The sequence below is a fragment of the Aquarana catesbeiana genome, linkage group LG06 (assembly GCF_042186555.1).
Source record: "Aquarana catesbeiana isolate 2022-GZ linkage group LG06, ASM4218655v1, whole genome shotgun sequence".
Lineage (NCBI taxonomy): Eukaryota > Metazoa > Chordata > Amphibia > Anura > Ranidae > Aquarana > Aquarana catesbeiana.
The window spans coordinates 71,315,641-71,340,546 of record NC_133329.1 but is presented as its reverse complement, the minus strand read 5'-3'; the positions used below and the strand labels follow the sequence as shown (position 1 = coordinate 71,340,546).

General features: G+C 43.3%; 1 protein-coding gene across 2 annotated transcripts in view; it reads right to left on the bottom strand.

Moving 5' to 3' along the window:
- LOC141148597 (uncharacterized) overlaps positions 1-21,888 on the bottom strand; it is a 406,627-nt gene extending 384,739 nt beyond the window's left edge. For both annotated transcript variants that reach the window (XM_073636195.1, XM_073636194.1), the window contains exon 1: positions 21,825-21,888. In XM_073636195.1, the coding sequence (XP_073492296.1) occupies positions 21,825-21,867 (43 nt within the window). In that variant the 5' untranslated portion in view covers positions 21,868-21,888. The remainder of the gene's footprint in view (positions 1-21,824) is intronic.
- Positions 21,889-24,906: the final 3,018 nt, after the last annotated feature.

Genomic DNA, 24,906 nt, shown 5'->3' with positions numbered 1-24,906 from the left:
TTAAACCAAGAGTCCACATCCAGTTCCCCTTGTGGTGGGTGTACATCCCACCTGAGGCTTCTGGGGACCATGCGTTCAGACACATACTGTTCGAGAAATGCCGCGTCCCACTGTAGATGGAGTTCAGAGGACATGATGTTTCTCAATCTCAAGAATAAACCACCTAATTCAGTGTCACTATTGGTGACTACAAACACACCCTCCGTATTTACAGTTCGGGAGGCCCTGTAGTCAAAAACATCCATATTTCTAAGGATGTAAATAGGTTGCAGCAGAATCCGCTAACAAAACCAAACCCAAAATGTATGTACAATAATTCTGCGCTACCCAAAAGGGGGGGGAAAAAGCAGCTAACACAACCAACAAATGTGAATAACAAACAGGAATACAACTTAAGTGTAGCGCTCAAACAACAAAAAAAAAAAAAGGGGGGGAATAGAATATATATAGTTGAAGAGCTAGCAATTCAGAGTTCGAATGCTGACAACAATGTCTTTGAAGAAAATTGAAAGATAAAATATAAAGTCCTCTGGAACAAATATTTGACCGTGGTACAAATCCTCTATGGAGAGAGCCCACACACCACCAATGACAATGGGGAAGCTTACCGGACTTGATGGACCCGACAAGGCATACGCCAGGTGGGGTCAAACAGGCTTGGGTGGTGCTGGGCTGGAACGGATGCTGGAGAGCAGGGATGATGGAGTAGCTTCCACGTGACTATGTTCCTTGAAGGTAGTCCGGACAGAGGTCGTGATGCTCAAATCCGTGTTGGAATGTATGGAGGGGAGAAAGAATGGGCCAAATAGTGTAAATCCGTATTGATTTAAAATTTATTATAGTGATAATAAACACTTACATGGAAAATAGCTAAAAGCAGCGCTGTGTAACAAAATGGCGACAGTGGGGTCCTACCCGACGCGTTTCGTCTGCATAGACATCATCTGGGGGGATCCCCCCACTGTAGCCAGCAAAGTATATATAAGAAAACCATAAAAAATTATGCAAAACAGCTCCAAGGACGCTCAAAACGTCACTTCCGGTATCGGGGGAAGATGGCCGAACGGCGTGCGTTCCACGCCGGCCGCCATGCGTTCCATGCCTCATAATGAAAGGCGCCGGAAGTGAAGCAAACTCACATGTGTTCCATGCCTCATAATGAAAGGCGCCGGAAGTGAGGCAAACTAAAAACAAATAAAGTGAGGTGAGAAGGCCTCTAAATAATGTATAAGTGAGGACATATTCCCTGGTCCCAAGTGAATGAATCCACGTGAAGTGATACAACAAATATGTTGTGCGCACGCACCGAAAAGAGCCTGCGGTGTACTGCGCATGTGTCAAGACGACGGACTGATTACGCATGTGTCCAGACGACGGAATGATGTCGAAAGGTCCGTGCGGCGTACGGGGGGTGTAAAGGTGCGAGTGTGTTACAGGCCTCGAAAGGGGGCGGGTACGATGCCGAGGACTGGGTATCCAGGGTAACAAGTCGAGGCCCCGGGAACGCCTATTAAAGTAACAAACCACATAGAGAAACAGGCCGTAGTTACAGGCCATAACGCCATAAGTGCATGGGGGAAAAAAAACGTGATATGTGAATGTCAGTGTGCGGGAACAATGACATCTAAAAAACTTAATTGGTGCATGCCAGTGTTACTAAAAAATAAGAAAGTTGGCAGGTCAAAAGATGACATGAATAAATATCATAGAAGAACCTGGACTCTCATGGAGAAAACTAATTAGTAAAGGGGATAGGAGTGTTGTGAACATCAATAAAAATGCACACTCCTGGAGCTGGTTTACATGTAAAATTAACATATATATAAAAGGCATCTTCTATATGTATAACGAATGTAGAACAGAATGTTGTTCTTATAAGAAAATTAACCATTTATATATACAAGGTATTGTGATAGGTATCAGATGCATATGGACAAAAAATGAAAAATATATAAAATATAGAAAATGCAGTGTACATAAGGATATATATGCACATTAAATAAATAGAGCTTAATATAAAATGCAGGGATTAAATTACAATAAGGAAAGAGAACTTCTGCGGAAGGGGCAAATGTAGTGTCAACCTCAGGCTTTGTTGATAAAGGCGTTGACGTCAACATCAACGTTCATACCGAGTGGGTGGAGTGTGCGGAGCTCATGGATCCAGTAAGTCTCCAAACGAGACACACCCCTGGTCATGGCCCCGCCCCTCCAAGGAGGGACATATCTGTCAATGACCACAAATTGTGTGCCTTCAATCCTACGATTATGTTGTAACTTATAGTGACGGGGGACAGTATGTTTAGTGTCACCCCCTTTGATGAGTACAATGTGTTCCGCCACTCGTATTGAAAAGGAACGAATGGTGCGGCCCACATATTGTTTACCGCAGTGACAAGTAATCAGGTACACAATATAACTGGTAGTACAAGTGCAAAATCGTCTGATTGAATATGTCCTGCGAGTAACTGATGACCTGAATGATACTGTCTTTCTACCTACGCCTGAGTTATGCTGGCAAACAGTACATCTCCTACAAGAATAAAATCCATCCATCTCATAAAAGAGGGGCTGACGTACAGGAGGGTTGATAATGTTTGGGGCAATCTTGCTCTGCAGGGTTGGGGCTCCCTTAAAGATAACTTTGGCCTTATTAGGTAGCACATTGCCCAAAATACGGTCATTCTTGAGGATGTCCCAATGTTTAGTGAGGATAGCTTTGATGCATCTGTGTTGGTTAGAAAAGGAGGTCAATAGGGACCACCTAAAAGTATCATCTGGTTCTCTCATGGGCCTATCTGCCAGAAGGGATTCCCTATTAGTTGCAAGGGCATGTTGGAATTCTCGCTCTACAAGACAAGAATCGTAGTCCTTATCTATAAACTTGGCCTTAAGGAATGCCGATTGTAATATAAAGGAGTCGGTGGTTGAGCAGTTTCTTCTTAATCTAAGAAACTGACTCCGCGGTACCGAGTCAAGCCAAGACCGGTGGTGACAGCTATCAGGTGGTATAAAGCTATTCCGGTCTGTGGCCTTAAAGTGTGTCTTAAACTGAAAAACACCATCATGCAACTCTATCTCAAGGTCCAAAAAATTGATTCTATGGTTGCTAGCTGTATGGGATAGGGAGATGCCCCGATCGTTGTCATTCAAACGTGCAAAGAATGAATCCAACGTCTCAACACTACCCTTCCAAAGGAGGAGGATGTCGTCAATATACCGGGCCCAGACAATCAGGGATGGGTCCCTGTTGGTATAGACGACATCCTCCTCCCACTTCGCCATGAATAGATTGGCGAGGCTAGGGGCGAACTTAGCGCCCATAGCCACGCCACGTAGCTGAAGATAAAATTGCTGGTCAAACCAAAAGTAACTACGTTTGGTGGCGAATTCGAGTAACTCAATAACAAAAGCGCACTGGAAAGGAGCGATGGTGGGTTCCTTCTCCAAAAAATATTGAACCGCTTCCAATCCCTTGTCCTGAGGTATACAAGTATACAGGGAGGCGACATCAGCGGTGGCAATTATATAGTCACCCTGTAAATTCAGACTCTCAAGTAGACGTATGGTAGCCCCTGTATCCTTCAAATAAGAAGGCATGCGTCTAACGATAGGTTGCAAGTAAAAATCAATATAACGGCCTATGCGTGAGGTGACAGAGTCTATCCCACTCACGATAGGCCGACCGGGAGGCTGTACCGGGTTCTTGTGCACCTTGGGTAGATAATAAATAGTAGGAACCCTTGGTGCTGAGGGTACTAAAAAATCTCTTTCCTTCTTGTTTAAAATACCTTGATCATAACCCCTCTTTATGATGACAGAAAGCTCCCTTTTAAAAGAGGGTGTGGGATTGTTTGGCAATGTCTTGTATGTATCAGGTTCTTGAAGGATCCTATACATTTCAGACATATAATCCTTTTTGTCCAGAACCACAATCCCACCCCCCTTGTCAGCCGGACGGATGACAAGGTCCTTCTGTAGACACAAAGATTTGAAACCTTGATTAGAAAAAGGGTGATGATGTATGTGTTTTTCAGGGAGTTCAGCCAAATCCTTGAGAACCAAATCCCTAAATATAGTGATGGCTGGCGCCATGGGAACAGGTGGGGTGAATAGTGAGGGATTGGACAGACCAGAGTGGACTGTCCCCGAAGTGGCGCTAATCTCGTTTCTAATCGGGTTAGAGACGAGATAGCGTTGAATATGTAATTTACGTGTGAATTTGTGGATATCCATAAATGTACCAAACCGATCGAGCTTCTTAGGGGGGGCAAATTTGAGTCCCTTGTCAAGCACAGAAAGCTCTTCATCAGTGAGTGGTTTAGTACTCAAATTAAAAACACCTTGACCTCTCATGTTCTCCTTCTTTTTCCTCCTTCGAATTTTCCACCCTCCCCTGGTACCTCTCTTGAGTCTGCGCCCCTTTTCCTGGGTCTTCGGTCCTCGTGAAAAACCTGCCCATTGCGTGTGTTGGTACTGGGGGGATAATAACCATGGGTGGGTTGACTATACATGGATCCTGAATCATGTCCATGTTGGTCCCTGTATTCATCATCCCATGTGTCCTGAAGAGGGAGGAACCTATTATTAGTGGTGGGGGGTGGTTCATAGTAGTAGGAATTGGCAGGATATGTATCTGCATAGGCACCATGTCGGGATATGGGGGCTTCACGTTGTCCCAAATGTGAATTAGAGGGCATGTTGTGACCTCGTTGTCCCCTTCCCCCCTGTTTACCTCTATTACGACCCCTACCCCTCTGGTAGGTAAAAGGGGCATGGGAATAGGTGGGTCCAGGGCGAGAGGGGGATTCATATCTGGAATATATCCTCCTCCTGGGGCCAGCTGGAGTTGCCGACAGTGGACCCTCTGTGTGGGTCGTTGTGGGGACAACGTTATTGGGGGGTCCCACAACAGATGGTGTAGTGTTGGTGACACCAGGATTGGAAATAAACAATTTTTGCCAACCAAAAACATTATTGGTCTTGTAGTCACCCACATCCCTAGAATACTTTTTTTGTTTTTTAGTCCTCTGCTCCTTGTCTTCCTTCTCCAGATGTTTTTGGAGATTGGAAGAGAGGGCAGTGTATTCAGGGGAGTTCATATGGGTTAACAGTTTATCCTTGAGCTCTTTAATCTCATTATCTAGCAAGGAAAGTTTATTGCGTTTCTTGGTAATGAGGATCCCTAAGAGGTTGACTCCTGCCTCATTAAAATATTTAAACCAAGAGTCCACATCCAGTTCCCCTTGTGGTGGGTGTACATCCCACCTGAGGCTTCTGGGGACCATGCGTTCAGACACATACTGTTCGAGAAATGCCGCGTCCCACTGTAGATGGAGTTCAGAGGACATGATGTTTCTCAATCTCAAGAATAAACCACCTAATTCAGTGTCACTATTGGTGACTACAAACACACCCTCCGTATTTACAGTTCGGGAGGCCCTGCAGTCAAAAACATCCATATTTATAAGGATGTAAATAGGTTGCAGCAGAATCCGCTAACAAAACCAAACCCAAAATGTATGTACAATAATTCTGCGCTACCCAAAAGGGGGGGGGGGAAAGCAGCTAACACAACCAACAAATGTGAATAACAAACAGGAATACAACTTAAGTGTAGCGCTCAAACAACAACAAAAAAAAAAAGGGGGGGAATAGAATATATATAGTTGAAGAGCTAGCAATTCAGAGTTCGAATGCTGACAACAATGTCTTTGAAGAAAATTGAAAGATAAAATATAAAGGATGGATTTTATTCTTGTAGGAGATGTACTGTTTGCCAGCATAACTCAGGCGTAGGTAGAAAGACAGTATCATTCAGGTCATCAGTTACTCGCAGGACATATTCAATCGTAGGATTGAAGGCACACAATTTGTGGTCATTGACAGATATGTCCCTCCTTGGAGGGGCGGGGCCATGACCAGGGGTGTGTCTCGTTTGGAGACTTACTGGATCCATGAGCTCCGCACACTCCACCCACTCGGTATGAACGTTGATGTTGACGTCAACGCCTTTATCAACAAAGCCTGAGGTTGACACTACATTTGCCCCTTCCGCAGAAGTTCTCTTTCCTTATTGTAATTTAATCCCTGCATGTTATATTAAGCTCTATTTATTTAATGTGCATATATATCCTTATGTACACTGCATTTTCTATATTTTATATATTTTTCATTTTTTGTCCATATGCATCTGATACCTATCACAATACCTTGTATATATGAATGGTTAATTTTCTTATAAGAACAACATTCTGTTCTACATTCGTTATACATATAGAAGATGCCTTTTATATATATGTTAATTTTACATGTAAACCAGCTCCAGGAGTGTGCATTTTTATTGATGTTCACAACACTCCTATCCCCTTTACTAATTAGTTTTCTCCATGAGAGTCCAGGTTCTTCTATGATATTTATTCATGTCATCTTTTGACCTGCCAACTTTCTTATTTTTTAGTAACACTGGCATGCACCAATTAAGTTTTTTAGATGTCATTGTTCCCGCACACTGACATTTACATATCACGTTTTTTTTCCCCCATGCACTTATGGCGTTATGGCCTGTAACTACGGCCTGTTTCTCTATGTGGTTTGTTACTTTAGTAGGCGTTCCCGGGGCCTCGGCTTGTTACCCTGGATACCCAGTCCTCGGCATCGTACCCGCCCCCTTTCGAGGCCTGTAACACACTCGCACCTTTACACCCCCCCGTACGCCGCACGGACCTTTCGACGTCATTCCGTCGTCTGGACACATGCGTAATCAGTCCGTCGTCTTGACACATGCGCAGTACACCGCAGGCTCTTTTCGGTGCGTGCGCACAACATATTTGTTGTATCACTTCACGTGGATTCATTCACTTGGGACCAGGGAATATGTCCTCACTTATACATTATTTAGAGGCCTTCTCACCTCACTTTATTTGTTTTTAGTTTGCCTCACTTCCGGCGCCTTTCATTTTGAGGCATGGAACACATGTGAGTTTGCTTCACTTCCGGCGCCTTTCATTATGAGGCATGGAACGCATGGCGGCCGGCGTGGAACGCACGCCGTTCGGCCATCTTCCCCCGATACCGGAAGTGACGTTTTGAGCATCCTTGGAGCTGTCTTGCATAATTTTTTATGGTTTTCTTATATATACTTTGCTGGCTACAGTGGGGGGATCCCCCCAGATGACGTCTATGCAGACGAAACGCGTCGGGTAGGACCCCACTGTCGCCATTTTGTTACACAGCGCTGCTTTTAGCTATTTTCCATGTAAGTGTTTATTATCACTATAATAAATTTTAAATCAATACGGATTTACACTATTTGGCCCATTCTTTCTCCCCTCCATACATTCCAACACGGATTTGAGCATCACGACCTCTGTCCGGACTACCTTCAAGGTACATAGTCATGTGGAAGCTACTCCATCATCCCTGCTCTCCAGCATCCGTTCCAGCCCAGCACCACCCAAGCCTGTTTGACCCCACCTGGCGTATGCCTTGTCGGGTCCATCAAGTCCGGTAAGCTTCCCCATTGTCATTGGTGGTGTGTGGGCTCTCTCCATAGAGGATTTGTACCACGGTCAAATATTTGTTCCAGAGGACTTTATATTTTATCTTTCAATTTTCTTCAAAGACATTGTTGTCAGCATTCGAACTCTGAATTGCTAGCTCTTCAACTATATATATTCTATTCCCCCCCCCCTTTTTTTTTTTTTGTTGTTTGAGCGCTACACTTAAGTTGTATTCCTGTTTGTTAGATTGAGAAACATCATGTCCTCTGAACTCCATCTACAGTGGGACGCGGCATTTCTCGAACAGTATGTGTCTGAACGCATGGTCCCCAGAAGCCTCAGGTGGGATGTACACCCACCACAAGGGGAACTGGATGTGGACTCTTGGTTTAAATATTTTAATGAGGCAGGAGTCAACCTCTTAGGGATCCTCATTACCAAGAAACGCAATAAACTTTCCTTGCTAGATAATGAGATTAAAGAGCTCAAGGATAAACTGTTAACCCATAAGAACTCCCCTGAATACACTGCCCTCTCTTCCAATCTCCAAAAACATCTGGAGAAGGAAGACAAGGAGCAGAGGACTAAAAAACAAAAAAAGTATTCTAGGGATGTGGGTGACTACAAGACCAATAATGTTTTTGGTTGGCAAAAATTGTTTATTTCCAATCCTGGTGTCACCAACACTACACCATCTGTTGTGGGACCCCCCAATAACGTTGTCCCCACAACGACCCACACAGAGGGTCCACTGTCGGCAACTCCAGCTGGCCCCAGGAGGAGGATATATTCCAGATATGAATCCCCCTCTCGCCCTGGACCCACCTATTCCCATGCCCCTTTTACCTACCAGAGGGGTAGGGGTCGTAATAGAGGTAAACAGGGGGGAAGGGGACAACGAGGTCACAACATGCCCTCTAATTCACATTTGGGACAACGTGAAGCCCCCATATCCCGACATGGTGCCTATGCAGATACATATCCTGCCAATTCCTACTACTATGAACCACCCCCCACCACTAATAATAGGTTCCTCCCTCTTCAGGACACATGGGATGATGAATACAGGGACCAACATGGACATGATTCAGGATCCATGTATAGTCAACCCACCCATGGTTATTATCCCCCCAGTACCAACACACGCAATGGGCAGGTTTTTCACGAGGACCGAAGACCCAGGAAAAGGGGCGCAGACTCAAGAGAGGTACCAGGGGAGGGTGGAAAATTCGAAGGAGGAAAAAGAAGGAGAACATGAGAGGTCAAGGTGTTTTTAATTTGAGTACTAAACCACTCACTGATGAAGAGCTTTCTGTGCTTGACAAGGGACTCAAATTTGCCCCCCCTAAGAAGCTCGATCGGTTTGGTACATTTATGGATATCCACAAATTCACACATAAATTACATATTCAACGCTATCTCGTCTCTAACCCGATTAGAAACGAGATTAGCGCCACTTCGGGGACAGTCCACTCTGGTCTGTCCAGTCCCTCACTATTCACCCCACCTGTTCCCATGGTGCCAGCCATCACTATATTTAGGGATTTGGTTCTCAAGGATTTGGCTGAACTCCCTGAAAAACGCATACATCATCACCCTTTTTCTAATCAAGGTTTCAAATCTTTGTGTCTACAGAAGGACCTTGTCATCCGTCCGGCTGACAAGGGGGGTGGGATTGTGGTTCTGGACAAAAAGGATTATATGTCTGAAATGTATAGGATCCTTCAAGAACCTGATACATACAAGACATTGCCAAACAATCCCACACCCTCTTTTAAAAGGGAGCTTTCTGTCCTCATAAAGAGGGGTTATGATCATGGTATTTTAAACAAGAAGGAAAGAGATTTTTTAGTACCCTCAGCACCAAGGGTTCCTACTATTTATTATCTACCCAAGGTGCACAAGAACCCGGTACAGCCTCCCGGTCGGCCTATCGTGAGTGGGATAGGCTCTGTCACCTCACGTATAGTCCGTTATATTGATTTTTACTTGCAACCTATCGTTAGACGCATGCCTTCTTATTTGAAGGATACAGGGGCTACCATACGTCTACTTGAGAGTCTGAATTTACAGGGTGACTATATAATTGCCACCGCTGATGTCGCCTCCCTGTATACTTGTATACCTCAGGACAAGGGATTGGAAGCGGTTCAATATTTTTTTGAGAAGGAACCCACCATCTCTCCTTTCCAGTGCGCTTTTGTTATCAAGTTACTCGAATTCGCCACCAAACGTAGTAACTTTTGGTTTGACCAGCAATTTTATCTTCAGCTACGTGGCGTGGCTATAGGCGCTAAGTTCGCCCCTAGCCTCGCCAATCTATTCATGGCGAAGTGGGAGGAGGATGTCGTCTATACCAACAGGGACCCATCCCTGATTGTCTGGGCCCGGTATATTGACGACATCATCCTCCTTTGGAAGGGTAGTGTTGAGACGTTGGATTCATTCTTTGCACGTTTGAATGACAACGATCGGGGCATCTCCCTATCACATACAGCTAGCAACCATAGAATCAATTTTTTGGACCTTGAGATAGAGTTGCATGATGGCGTTTTTCAGTTTAAGACACACTTTAAGGCCACAGACCGGAATAGCTTTATACCACCTGATAGCTGTCTCCACCGGTCTTGGCTTGACTCGGTACCGCGGAGTCAGTTTCTTAGATTAAGAAGAAACTGCTCAACCACCGACTCCTTTATATTACAATCGGCATTCCTTAAGGCCAAGTTTATAGATAAGGACTACGATCCTTGTCTTGTAGAGCGAGAATTCCAACATGCCCTTGCAACTAATAGGGAATCCCTTCTGGCAGATAGGCCCATGAGAGAACCAGATGATACTTTTAGGTGGTCCCTATTGACCTCCTTTTCTAACCAACACAGATGCATCAAAGCTATCCTCACTAAACATTGGGACATCCTCAAGAATGACCGTATTTTGGGCAATGTGCTACCTGATAAGGCCAAAGTTATCTTTAAGGGAGCCCCAACCCTGCAGAGCAAGATTGCGCCAAACATTATCAACCCTCCTGTACGTCAGCCCCTCTTTTATGAGATGGATGGATTTTATTCTTGTAGGAGATGTACTGTTTGCCAGCATAACTCAGGCGTAGGTAGAAAGACAGTATCATTCAGGTCATCAGTTACTCGCAGGACATATTCAATCAAACGATTTTGCACTTGTACTACCAGTTATATTGTGTACCTGATTACTTGTCACTGCGGTAAACAATATGTGGGCCGCACCATTCGTTCCTTTTCAATACGAGTGGCGGAACACATTGCACTCATCAAAGGGGGTGACACTAAACATACTGTCCCCCCGTCACTATAAGTTACAACATAATCGTAGGATTGAAGGCACACAATTTGTGGTCATTGACAGATATGTCCCTCCTTGGAGGGGCGGGGCCATGACCAGGGGTGTGTCTCGTTTGGAGACTTACTGGATCCATGAGCTCCGCACACTCCACCCACTCGGTATGAACGTTGATGTTGACGTCAACGCCTTTATCAACAAAGCCTGAGGTTGACACTACATTTGCCCCTTCCGCAGAAGTTCTCTTTCCTTATTGTAATTTAATCCCTGCATTTTATATTAAGCTCTATTTATTTAATGTGCATATATATCCTTATGTACACTGCATTTTCTATATTTTATATATTTTTCATTTTTTGTCCATATGCATCTGATACCTATCACAATACCTTGTATATATGAATGGTTAATTTTCTTATAAGAACAACATTCTGTTCTACATTCGTTATACATATAGAAGATGCCTTTTATATATATGTTAATTTTACATGTAAACCAGCTCCAGGAGTGTGCATTTTTATTGATGTTCACAACACTCCTATCCCCTTTACTAATTTAGTTTTCTCCATGAGAGTCCAGGTTCTTCTATGATATTTATTCATGTCATCTTTTGACCTGCCAACTTTCTTATTTTTTAGTAACACTGGCATGCACCAATTAAGTTTTTTAGATGTCATTGTTCCCGCACACTGACATTCACATATCACGTTTTTTTTCCCCCATGCACTTATGGCGTTATGGCCTGTAACTACGGCCTGTTTCTCTATGTGGTTTGTTACTTTAGTAGGCGTTCCCGGGGCCTCGGCTTGTTACCCTGGATACCCAGTCCTCGGCACCGTACCCGCCCCCTTTCGAGGCCTGTAACACACTCGCACCTTTACACCCCCCCGTACGCCGCACGGACCTTTCGACGTCATTCCGTCGTCTGGACACATGCGTAATCAGTCCGTCGTCTTGACACATGCGCAGTACACCGCAGGCTCTTTACGCTGCGTGCGCACAACATATTTGTTGTATCACTTCACGTGGATTCATTCACTTGGGACCAGGGAATATGTCCTCACTTATACATTATTTAGAGGCCTTCTCACCTCACTTTATTTGTTTTTAGTTTGCCTCACTTCCGGCGCCTTTCATTATGAGGCATGGAACACATGTGAGTTTGCTTCACTTCCGGCGCCTTTCATTATGAGGCATGGAACGCATGGCGGCCGCGTGGAACGCACGCCGTTCGGCCATCTTCCCCCGATACCGGAAGTGACGTTTTGAGCGTCCTTGGAGCTGTTTTGCATAATTTTTTATGGTTTTCTTATATATACTTTGCTGGCTACAGTGGGGGGATCCCCCCAGATGACGTCTATGCAGACGAAACGCGTCGGGTAGGACCCCACTTTCGCCATTTTGTTGCTTTTAGCTATTTTCCATGTAAGTGTTTATTATCACTATAATAAATTTTAAATCAATACGGATTTACACTATTTGGCCCATTCTTTCTCCCCTCCATACATTCCAACACGGATTTGAGCATCACGACCTCTGTCCGGACTACCTTCAAGGAACATAGTCACATGGAAGCTACTCCATCATCCCTGCTCTCCAGCATCCGTTCCAGCCCAGCACCACCCAAGCCTGTTTGACCCCACCTGGCGTATGCCTTGTCGGGTCCATCAAGTCCGGTAAGCTTCCCCATTGTCATTGGTGGTGTGTGGGCTCTCTCCATAGAGGATTTGTACCACGGTCAAATATTTGTTCCAGAGGACTTTATATTTTATCTTTCAATTTTCTTCAAAGACATTGTTGTCAGCATTCGAACTCTGAATTGCTAGCTCTTCAACTATATATATTCTATTCCCCCCCCTTTTTTTTTTTTTTTTTGTTGTTTGAGCGCTACACTTAAGTTGTTTTCCTGTTTAATAATAGATTTCCCAACTGCCAGCAACAATAGACCCCTCCCTCAACAGTAGATCCCTTTCAGCAACAAGTAACTCCCCTCCCACAACAATAGGTCATCCACCAGCAACAATAAACCTCCCCAGCAACACTAGACTCCTCACAACAATAGATCCCCCAGCAACCACCATCAGTAGTCTCTCCAGCATACTATAGTACCCCTCGCCATTACATACAATCTGTGCTGGAGGTGCCGGAACTGCATTCCCGCTGAAAAAAAGCCCTGCATATGTAGCAAAAACAGCAATTTTCTTAACCACTTCATCCCTGGAAAAATGTACCCCCTTCCTGACCAGGCCATTTTTTGCAATTCTGCACTGCATCGCTTTAACTGACAATTGCGCGGTCGTGCGACATTGCACCCAAACAAAATTGACGTCCTTTTTTTTCCCACAAATAGAGCTTTCTTTTGGTGGTATTTGATCACCTCTGCGGTTTTTATTTTTTTGCGCCATAAACAAAATAAGAGCGACAATATTGAAAAACACAATATTTTTTACTTTTTGCTATAATAAATATCCCAAATTAAAAAAAAAAAAATTCTTCCACAGTTTAGGCCGAAATATTTATTCTTCTACATATTTTTGGTAAAAAAAATTGCAATAAGTGTATATTCATTGGTTTGCGCAAAAGTTATAGCATCTACAAAATAGGGGATAGATTTATGGCATTTTTATTAATTTTTTTTTTTTACTAGTAATGGTGGCGATCTGCAATTTTTATTGGGACTGCGTCATTGTGGCGGACACGCGCATCGGCTCCTCAGTAACGTGGCGGGCGCACGCGTGCCCCCTATACCCCTTAAAGCGCCTGCCGTACAGCTACGGCGATTCACGCAGGGGAGCCATTCGGCAGTTGACAAGAGGTTTAAGTGTAACTAAAGGAGAAACTTAGTTTTGGATAGAGTGTAGAGTAATTAGAACACTTGTCAGTTTTATTGCAGTCTGTGCCCCTCATGGAGACTCATCCTCTCTATCTGTCCTGTTTACCGTTATCATTGAAAGTGAAAGTGACCCTGCCATCTAGTGCTGAAGAAGAAGCTTGTTGCTTCGAAACGCGTTACCGCCCACTCCATGTCAGCATGTCCCACACTCCCTCCATGTGACATCCCGTCCCGGCGCCATCTTGCTTTCCACGCTGGTTACGACAGCATTTGGCCGCTTCCTGCTCCAATCCAGGCTACATGGACAACACAGCCTGTACGCAAGGCAGCCACGGCACCAGGACGATCCGGAGAAGCTTTGGATCGGCCACTTTTACCGTAAATGCTTGTTATATCAACCATCTCGTGAGTTGCCAATTGTCTTTTGTGTAATAAATCATTGATTTTAATGGTGCACTTAGTCTGGCGCCCCTCTGTCCCTGCTTTAATCCACAAAGTATTAGTGGGACTGAGAGAGGAGCTACACACAGAAGGTTTTTTATCTTAATGCATAGAATTTATTAACATAAAAAAAACCTTGTGATTTTAGAACCCCTTTAACTGATACTACATAGGTCAGTCCGACTTCAGAAAAGGTTCCTGCACTACTTTGGTCCGATTTTGTTATGACTTCAATGCCACAGAGTATAACAAGTCACATCAAAGTCGTATCAAAGTCGGACTACAAAGTTGCACTGAAAGCCTTAAACAGAAAGTATAATGGGTCACTTTTATCAAAATGTGTTTTTTTGTCATGTCTACATAGATTTTTATCATTTGTGTAAAATCTTTATTTCACATTTAGTACAGGATGCATTTTTAAAGTGTATTTTTCCACTTCTAGCCCCCGTTCACACCGATGTCAATGCAAGCCGCACATGAAGAAAACGCCTACTACAAAATATGCTAAAGAAAGAAATACTAATAAACAGTGATAGTAGGACAAAAACAGCTGTACAGTGGAACTTCGGATTACGAGCATAATCCGTTCCAGGAGAATGCTCGTAATCCAAAATACTCGCATATCAAAGCGAGTTTTCCCATTGAAGTCAATGGAAACGAAAATAATTTGTTCTGCATTGACTTCAATGGGATGCAATACCACATGCGGCCAGAGGCGGGGGGCGCTGGAGAGCCTCGGAAATGGCCCAAAAGGCCTGAGCACACTTCGGCTGACCTCGGCAAACCTCAGAAAGAGTCCGTTCACAAGCCTTTCCGAGGTTTGCCGAGGTCACCCAAACTGTCCTCGGGCCTTTCCCTGCAATTCCGAACGTCGCCGAAATCTCAGGCCAAAAGTGGTACTGCACGGTAATGTGAAAGATGATGTTACGCCGCGAGAATCGTGAGAGAATCGCGATCTATCCTCTAAGCAAAAAAATCGTGATTCTCATTTTAGCCAGAATTGTGCAGCTCTAGTTCCACTGTAGCTTAAAATGAGTGACTGCAAAACTAAAATGTGTCTAATCAAGCACACCAGCATTTACCACCATCCTGAACATTCATATAACCATAGCCCCCAACTGTCCCTGATTTGGAGCAAAGAGGGACTCTCTATCGGTCCCTCATTTTGGTCTGATCTATATAGTTGTATATAAAATGCACTTTTTATCTCTCAAAAAGTGTTTTTCCCAGAGCTAAACCTTTCATCCAAATTCTAAATTGCTGCATTTGTACATTTTAAAAGCCAATATAAAGCAATAGTAGTGGTAAAATAAAGCTCTTGTGGATTTAATTAACCTTTGTTTTGGTTAATTCTCCTTTAAGGGGGTGTGGCAGGGGGCGTGTCCTATGCCTACATACATTTGTTAGTAGGTGTCCCTCATTCCCATCTCAAAATGTTGGGAGGTATGAGACCTTTTACAACATCTAAAGAAGTTTTAGCAGCAAAAACATTAAAAGCTGGATTACACATGCAGCATGGACTGCCATGCTTCTGAAAAACAATTCACAGTTAGTGCAATTTTCAGAGGCATTTGAAAGTAGGATGAGGCGGTGATATGAGGAAATCCCTTGATTATCTCCAAAACTATTGTTTCCATTGGAGGATTTCCCCTCTATTCACATTCCGATGACAACACGAAATTTGGATCTTCTTTCACTCATTCTTGGTGATAGCAATAAACAACAAATAGAGAGGATAAATTTAACTAACGGGGGAACAGACAGCAATAAAAACAGCAAAAAAGTGTTTTGCCTTCAGTTATACTGTAATTCTACTTTGATCCCCTCAAAACATCGCCCGCATGTCAGCCCAATGGTGGCCATATATGCTTCGATACATGATCAATTCATTCTATAGTCAACAACCTATTCAATCGATATGCCACACACAGGGAAGAGGATTTTGATCAGTAGTTAAAGGGTAACTTCAGTTTCCTTGAAAAAAAAAAAAATTAGCATGTATATAAAAAAAAATATAGTGTATCCAATTGAGACACAAGCCATATTGTAATTGAATGTTATTAAAAATTATATTCCATTTTCAATCCACAGTGCTATCATTTTCTGTAAAATGCAATATGGCCACCTGGAGGCGCTCTGTACACAGATGATATACAGAAAGCCTTCAGGTATGTCATTTCATGCTTATGTGATTGGCTGACTGATTTTCCCAGAAGTCTGCAAGATACAAATCGGATTTTTGGCATCTCCTGCAACAAAAATGTTATGTAGCGCCCTCTACTTGTAGGTGGGTGCTTTATTGTGTTTTTTGATAGTGTAGGTAGGATATAGAGAAAGGTAAATTTAGCCAGGCCTGTGTTCTTTACTAGGCCTGGATATTAATTCAGGATTGGAAGTATCAGGATAGAGGGGGTGTGGCCGCCTACACTTAGGCTCAGGGAGACCTTCTCTGCTTAACAGTGGATTCTGCTGGAAAGAGAGGATGGGCTGAGACCTGAGTGGCAGGAAACCCATGTGAGAGAATTGACCAATGGTTAATTTCTATGGTCAAGGGGAGGTCTCTCATAAAAGGGGGGGGGGTCACATGCTCTGGGAGGGGCAGATTCAGTTCGGGATTCAGAGTCCACAAGTTAGGCCCAGAGGCCCGGGAGATCAGAGATCCCGGAGCCCTGGAGCCGCAGGAGAATCCAGGGGGGCCAAGAGCCAAGGCCCTGGAGAAGAAGTCAACATGTATTCGTTCAGGAACTACCGGACGTTCCCATGTGGGGATGTACCGGTCGGAGGAGGAGGAAGTAGGAGCAAAGCAGCAGAGCAGGAGGAAGTAGGAGCAAATCGGCGGAAGCTGAACTGGGTGATCGACTTTCTGTGAGTAGAACATGGACTGTTGATTGGGAGAGAGCAAAGGGAGTGGAAACCCAGAGGAGCTAAAGAAGGACTTCATACTGTGCATCCAAGGAACACAGTATTAAGCACTTTCAGGGACTGAGGGAAGATTGACATACAAGTCATGGAAATAGGCAGCGATGGCCTGTGACTTTGAGTTCAACACCCGTAGGATGTCTATCAGTCTGAAAGAAGGAATTATTCAGAGTAAGGCTTATCTGTATAACTTGGGAGTGCTGTGTCACATAGAGAGAAATGGAACCAGGAAAGGATCGATAAAGAGACTTTATTAACAAAGCTATACATCTACACCCTTAACAGAAAATGGGGTCTGATGGGGCATCTCATATACCTCACTGAATAGCCCCACAGACTAATATTTCCAAATAAAGAAATACAAATTCGGAACTTTGACTGTTTGGTGTCATGTGAATGCATGGGAGAATCAGAAGCGGAGTGAACGGCAAAAGGTAATGAACAAACTCAGCAGCCCCCCATGGGGGTACCGCTACAGTTATTTTTAGTGAGATACTCCCAATAGGAAATCACATCTCAAAGCAGAGGCGTAACTAGAACCCTCAGAGCCCAGGTGCAAGAAACCATGATGGGCCCCCCAAGCCCCATGAACATCCTCCCAGAAATCTGCCTCCTACTTGTCCCCTGGGACGGGCATCTAGCGCAATCACAGCGGTCCTTTACCATGTGATCAGCTAATCACGTGTAAACAGACTTACTGGTTAGCCGCAGCCCTTTCCTCCCACACTGTGTCTGTGTGATAACTGATAATTAGTGCCCTGATCATCAGTGCCACCTATCAGTGCCGCCTATAAGCATACCTCACAACTTTTTGAGATGGGAATGAGGGACACCTATCAGCAAAAGTATGCAGGCATAGGACACACCCCTGGCCACGCCCCTTAAAGGAGACTTGTACAAAAAAACAAGATTGGTTAAACCCACAAGTGCTTTTTTTTACCACCACTATTCCTTTATATTGGCTTTTGGAATTTACAAATACAGCAATTTAGAAATCAGGTGAAAGGTTTAGCGCTGGAAAACATTTTTTAAAGATAAAAAGTGCATTTTATATACATCTATATAGATCAGACCAAAATGAGGGACAAATGAGGAGGAATGAGGGAGAGAGGGTCATTGCTCCAAATCAGGGACAGTCCCTCGAAATCAGGGACAGTTGGGAGCTTTGCCTATCAGTGCTCATCAATGCAGCCTATCAGTGCTTATCAATCCTACCTATTATTGCCTCCTATCAGTGCTCATGAATGCCGTCTGCCTTCTCAGAACGGCTCTGAGCTGAGAGCATCTATCTCATGGAACAGCTCAAAGCCGGCATTGAGAGTTCTCCCTCCCCCTCCTTCCTCTCTTGGACGGGATGGAAGAGGAGACAGCCGATCTGTGCCTTCTCCCCCCAACTCTCTCCTCCTGTGTGTGCACAGCGGGAAGTCAATGTAAAGCTAACAAGCTCAGACTTCCGGCAGAGCATACAGGAGAGGAGAGGAAAGGAGCAGATTGGCTGTCTCCTCTCCCATCCCATGCGAGGGAGGAAGGAGGGGGAGGGAGAAATATCAATGCCGGCTCTGAGCTGTATGAGAGAGATGCTCTCAGCTCAGAGCCATGCGACAAGCAACCCCCGCTGGGGGCCCATCGACAGTGGCGGAATGCCAGGGCCCAGTCGCAAGTGCGGCTGTTCCACCACTGTCTAAAGGGACGCAGATCCTGCAACTTTCCTCATTGGAGCCCTGCAAATGAAGCAGCTGACTGATAATTATAAAGTCACTCCCATACAGATTCACATGGACACAGAAAAACAAACAGCTATTACTTCAGAATAACAAAAGGTAGGAATCTGCTACAAAGTTTGTTAAAATCCCTGAAATGTACATAGATCACCCAGAGGGGAAGGTTTTTTTTTTCTCAACAAAAGTGGAGTTACTCTTTAAAGTAGAAAAATTAGTTTTTATTTTGGATACAGAAAAAGGAGGGTTATAACCCCTGTCTTTTTTCCCATCTGTGTCCCATTGAGGACATTTCCCTTCACTTGCTGTCCTATAGACAAAACAGGAAGTGAGAGGAAATCCCTCCAAATTGAGGGGACCCCTCGTTGTCACCAGAACTAATATCCCCTGTGCAACATTTTTTCTCTATTACTATTCTGGGAAAAACCCAAACATTTCTTTCACTTTCATTTTCAGTGATAGCAGTATATAGGACAGATAGAGAGATAGAGAGGGTGGATCCCCCTGAGGCTCCTTTCACACGGGTTTCCGATCAGGTCCACTGACACCCGCTGCTATCCGATCCGATCCTGTCCATGAAATCCAGACAGATGGAAACCCTATTTTCCATCCACCTGGAGGATCGGATCAGATGGGATCGAATGAAAACGGACAGACGGTCTGTCTTCATCTGATCTCTCCATAGAGGAGAGCGGAGCTCTGACACGTCCGTCTCAGCACAGTGAGTGGAGATGGACCCGTCATCCGCCTGCTCAGCAGTAATCAGCGGAGTCCATCGGGCATACCGGTCACGTGAAAGAGCCCTAATCAGGAACAGCAATAAAATCTGACCTTTGTTTTTTGTATGTTTTTGTAGCAATAAAAACCTCACCTTCCTTCTAATCTCTCTCCACTAAAAAAGCTTTGCTTTTAGTACTACTGGGCGGCCGTGCTGCACAGTATCATGTATATACACTATATTGTCAAAAGTATTGTGACGCCTGCCTTTACACGCATATGAACTTTAATGTCATCCCAGTCTTAGTCCGTAGGGTTCAATATTGAGTTGGTCCACTATTTGCAGTTATATGAGCTTCAACTCTTCTGGGAAGGCCGTCCACAAGGTTTAGGAGTGTGTCTATGGGAATGTTTGAATATTTTTCCAGAAGAAGGTCAGGCACTGATGTGGATGAGAAGGCCTGGCTCGCAGTCTCTGCTCTAATTCATCCCAAAGGTGTTCTATCAGGTTGAGGTCAGGACTCTGTGCAGGCCAGTCAAGCTCCTCCACCCGAAACTCGCTCATCCATGTTTTTATGGACCTTGCTTTGTGCACACAGTGCACACAGTTTGGGGGTGGAGGAACTTGACTTGCCTGCACAGAGTCCTGACCTCAACCCGATAGAACACCTTTGGGATGAATTAGAGCGCAGACTGCGAACCAGGCCTTCTCATCCACATCAGTGCCTGACCTCACAAATGCACTATTGGAAGAATGTGCGTGTAAAGGCAGGTGTCCCAATACTTTTGACAATATAGTGTCAAATATACGTGATCCTGCAATTTTGGGTCTGGGGCGCGAGTGCGTGAAGTCGGTGGCTCGCTCCCGCTGTGATTCTACACAGCCAGAGCTGATCAGCGGGCAGCAAAGCAGGGACACGGATCTATGCCTTCCTTAAGCAATAGCACCTTCCACACAGTAGTAAAACACCAGTTAGGCACACATTTAACCCTTTGATCGCCCTTGATGTTAACCCCTTCTCAGCTAGTGTTATTAGTACAGTGACAGTGCATATTTTTAGCACTGATCATTGTACTAGTATCACTGGTCTTTAAAAAGTGTCAGTTAGTGTCCAATTTGGCCGCTGCAATGTCACTGTCCTGCTTTATGTTGCTGATCGTTGTCATTGGTAGTTAAAAATATAAAAATTACATAAAAATACCCCACAGTTTGTAGACGCTATACATTTTGCGCAAACCAATCAATATACGCTTATTGGGATTTATTTTACCATAAATATGTAGCAGAATACATATTGGCCTAAATTGATGAAGAAATTGGATTTTTTTTTTACATTTTTTTTATTGGATGTGTTTTATAGCAGAAAGAAAAAAATATTTGTTTTTATTTTTTTCAAAATTGTCGTTTTTTTTCTTTATAGCGCAAAAAATAAAAGACAGAGGTGAAATTAGGGGGGTGGAATTAGGGGGCACTCTTTTGTTCTTTTTTTTTTTTTTTTTAAGGAAAGGAGGAGAATAGTCTGATATTAGCTGTTATGTCTGGAACATTAGAGGGAGTAGTTGCTGTGCCGGGTCCTGAATCAGGGGTTGCGTCCCCCCTTGACCAGGTTTGGCTAGCAATTTGGAAAGTGGAATTTAGATGGAGATATTTCTTCTTTGATATTCCCCCAGATTTAACTTCATGGTAAACGATATTGAATTTGATGATATGTTGTTGGTTGCTTATATACAGGTGATGTATGTCAATTATGGAAGAGGCTGTTCATTTTCCTTTGTTAAAATAAAAATAAAGAAATTGAAAAAAAAAAGAAGAATATTCCATCCTGGCCGATCGGCTCAGTTTGATCAAATATGATCGGATCGGAGAGGAAGTTTTGGTTATTCGATTGTTTGCTGATGCACCTGTTTTGATAGAATCACACATCGATCAGATAACAACGTCGCGGTGTAAATCCAGTAAGATGCGGGAAGATTTGCTGATTCGAGAAGCGATCTGATCTCTCCCCATCCTCCTCCTGTTGTCATGATGATGATGTCATTGTCCCTACCTGCAGAAATACTAAACCAGGAGACGGATTGTCAGCCTTGTGGTCTCATCACATTACCAGATCTATTGTCCTGTAATATATACAGAGCCCGCTGTCACCTTATTGTTCTCTCTGTACAGAAATAATACTTTGTTTCTCTTTCTATACATTATTTACTACATTGTGTTCTATGTGGAATCTATGCAGCCAGAGATGTACTACAGAGATCCCAACCCCTCCTCTCCTTATCCTGTATAGGAAACCATTCCCAGACCTCACTGTACCCCCATCACCCCCCCCCAATGTCCTAATACATAGGGTGATAGTCACCATATTATGGGGAGATTACCTGATTGTAGAAGGCAGAGAAGGAGCAGAACGTGTGTTATCATTGTGTCTTCTTGGATATTCTGTTTTTCAACTTTCACTTTCATATTGACTTCTTATTTTCTGCTTCCATTACACAAATAATTACCTAGGGAAGTCACACATAGCCAGCCAAGCCAGCAACAAAGAATCTGCCTTGTTTACATAGTAAATACATTTCTTCATCAATTTAAGAAAATATGTATTCTGCTACATATTTTTTGGTAAAAAGAATCCCAATAAGCGTATATTGATTGGTTTGCACAAAAGTTATAGCGTCTACAAACTATTAGATATTTTTATGGAGTTTTTCTTTCTTTTTTTTTTCTTACTAGTAATGGTGCTAATCAGCGACTTATATCGGCACTGCGACATTGCGGCAGACAAATCGGACCCTTTTCACTTTTGACAACTGTCAAAGCTCCCAACTGTCCCTTATTTCGAGGAAGTGTCCCTGATTTGGATGTCCCTCTGTCCCTCTTTCCTCCTCATTTGTCCCTCATTTTGGTCTGATCTATATAGTTGTATATAAAATGCACTTTTTATCTTACAAAAAGTGTTTTCCAGTGCTAAACCTTTCATCCAAATTCTAAATTGCTGCATTTGTAAATTTTAAAAGCCCAATATAATAGAATAGTAGTATTAAAAAAAAAAAAAAAAAAAGCACTTGTGGATTTAACTAACCTTTTTTTGATTAATTCTCCTTTAAGGGGGTGTGGCAAGGGGCGTGTCCTATAACGACATACATTTGTTAGTAGGTATCCCTCATTCCCATCTCAAAATGTTGGGAGGTATGCTTTTGACACTTTTTTTTTTTTTTAAGGAAGCTTTATTGAGTTTTACATCATAAGAATAATCGACAATAACACCATGGGGCCAATTCATCAGAATTAGGTGTAATTGCGATCTGATGGGAGATTTGTGGACAAGGGCTATGAAAGGAGAGAATTGGAGCACATTAGAGATAAAGTAGAAAGTCTGAATAGAGATATTATGCTACAGGAAAAAAACAAGGAAAAAAACAGAAAGAAATGACGTGCCATTTGTAATGGGATTTAATACTGAGTACAGAGTACTAGAGGGGATTGTAAAGAGAAATTGGCCAATTATTTGTAAGGACCCCCACTTAAGCAAGATTCTACCATCCAAACCCAAGTTCATCTACAGAAGGGCGAGGAGAAGAAGAGACGGGATTGCAAAAAATGTACCTGACCCACCTAAAAAAATGGTAACCTTTTTTGACCATAAGGGTTTTTATAAGTGTGGCAAATGTAAACCCTGCAGAACTACTAACAAAGGAACAAGAAAAACAATGGAATTCCAATCTAATACAACAATGTTAAAACATAACATTGAAAATGTATCACGCGCTGTAGTACTCATGTAACCTATATATTGGAATGTAGCTGTGGGCTACAGTACGTGGGGAGAACAACGAGAAAACTCTCCATTAGGATAGGGGAACATATTAAAAATATAAGGGGTTCAGACACCATAGTGTCTCGAAGCATTTTAGGAACACACATAATAGAGACCCCACGACACCTTAAATTTTATGCTATAGACAAGGTAGACCAAAATTGGAGGAATTCAAATCTACGCAGGGAGATATCACGTAATGAAACTTATTGGATTTTTAAATTGAATGCGATGAAACCTAATGGGTTGGATGTAGAATTGGATATCAACTGTTTTATAGAAGATTATTAGATTAAGAATTAATTTTTCTATTTTATTTTTATTTTTATGTATTATTTTTATTTTATTTTTATTTTTAACCCATCTCTCCATAAAAAGGACCTGTCAGGATAGATTCCTATTACAAGGGATGTTTACATTCCTTGTAATAGAAATAAAAGTGATCAAAAAAAAAATAAAATGTAAAAGAAAGTGTAAAAATAAAAAAAAAGTCAAATTAAAAAAATTTAAAACGCCCCTGTAGCTCGCGTTCAGAAGTGAACACACACGTAAGTCCCACCCACATATGTAAATGGGGTTCAAACCACACATGTGAGGTATCGCCGCATGCATTAGAGCGCGAGCAACAATTCTAGCACTGGAACTCCTCTGTAACTCTAAACTAGTAACCTGTAAAAAATTTTAAGCGTTGCGTATGGAGATTTTTAAGTACTGAAGTTCGGTGCCATTCCATGAGTGTGCACAATTTTAAAGCGTGACATGTTGGGTATCTATTTACTCGGCGTAACATCATCTTTCACATTATACAAAAAAATTGGGCTAACTTTATTGTTTTGTTATTTTTGAAGTCATGAAACAGTTTTTTTTTTTAACCACTTGCCGACCACCTCACGACGATATATGTTGGCAGAATGGCACGGGCAGGCAGAATCACGTACCTGTACGTGATCTGCCTCCCGCGGGTGGGGGGTCAGATCGGACCCCCCCCCGGTGCCCGAGGCAGTCGTCATTTCTCCCCCGGCGATCGGAGGTGAGGGGGAGGCCATCCATTCGTGGCCCCCCCCTCGCGATCGCTCCCGGCCAATGAGATCATTCCTCTGCTGCTGTATAGTAAACAGCAGCAGAGGAAATGATGTCATCTCTCCTCGGCTCGGTATTTTCCATTCCGGCGCCGAGGAGAGAAGACATCGATGTGAGTGTAAAACACACACATAGTAGAACATGCCAGGCACACATTACACCCCCCCATCACCCCCCAATCACCCCTCCCCCCCTGTCACACTGACACCAAGCAGTTTTTTTTTTCTGATTACTGCATTGGTGTCAGTTTGTGACAGTTAGTGTGGTAGGGCGGTTAGTGTTAGCCCCCTTTAAGTCTAGGGTACCCCCCTAACCCCCCCTAATAAAGTTTTAACCCCTTGATCACCCCCCATCGCCAGTGTCACTAAGCGATCATTTTTCTGATCGCTGTATTAGTGTCATTGGTGACGCTAGTTAGGGAGGTAAATATATAGTTTCGCCGTCAGTGTTTTATAGCGTCAGGGACCCCCATATACTATCTAATAAATGTTTTTGTTTTTTTTCAAATATCAAGTTTATTCAACTCCAAACAGGGGTGGGGGCCCCGATACAAAAACATAAACAAA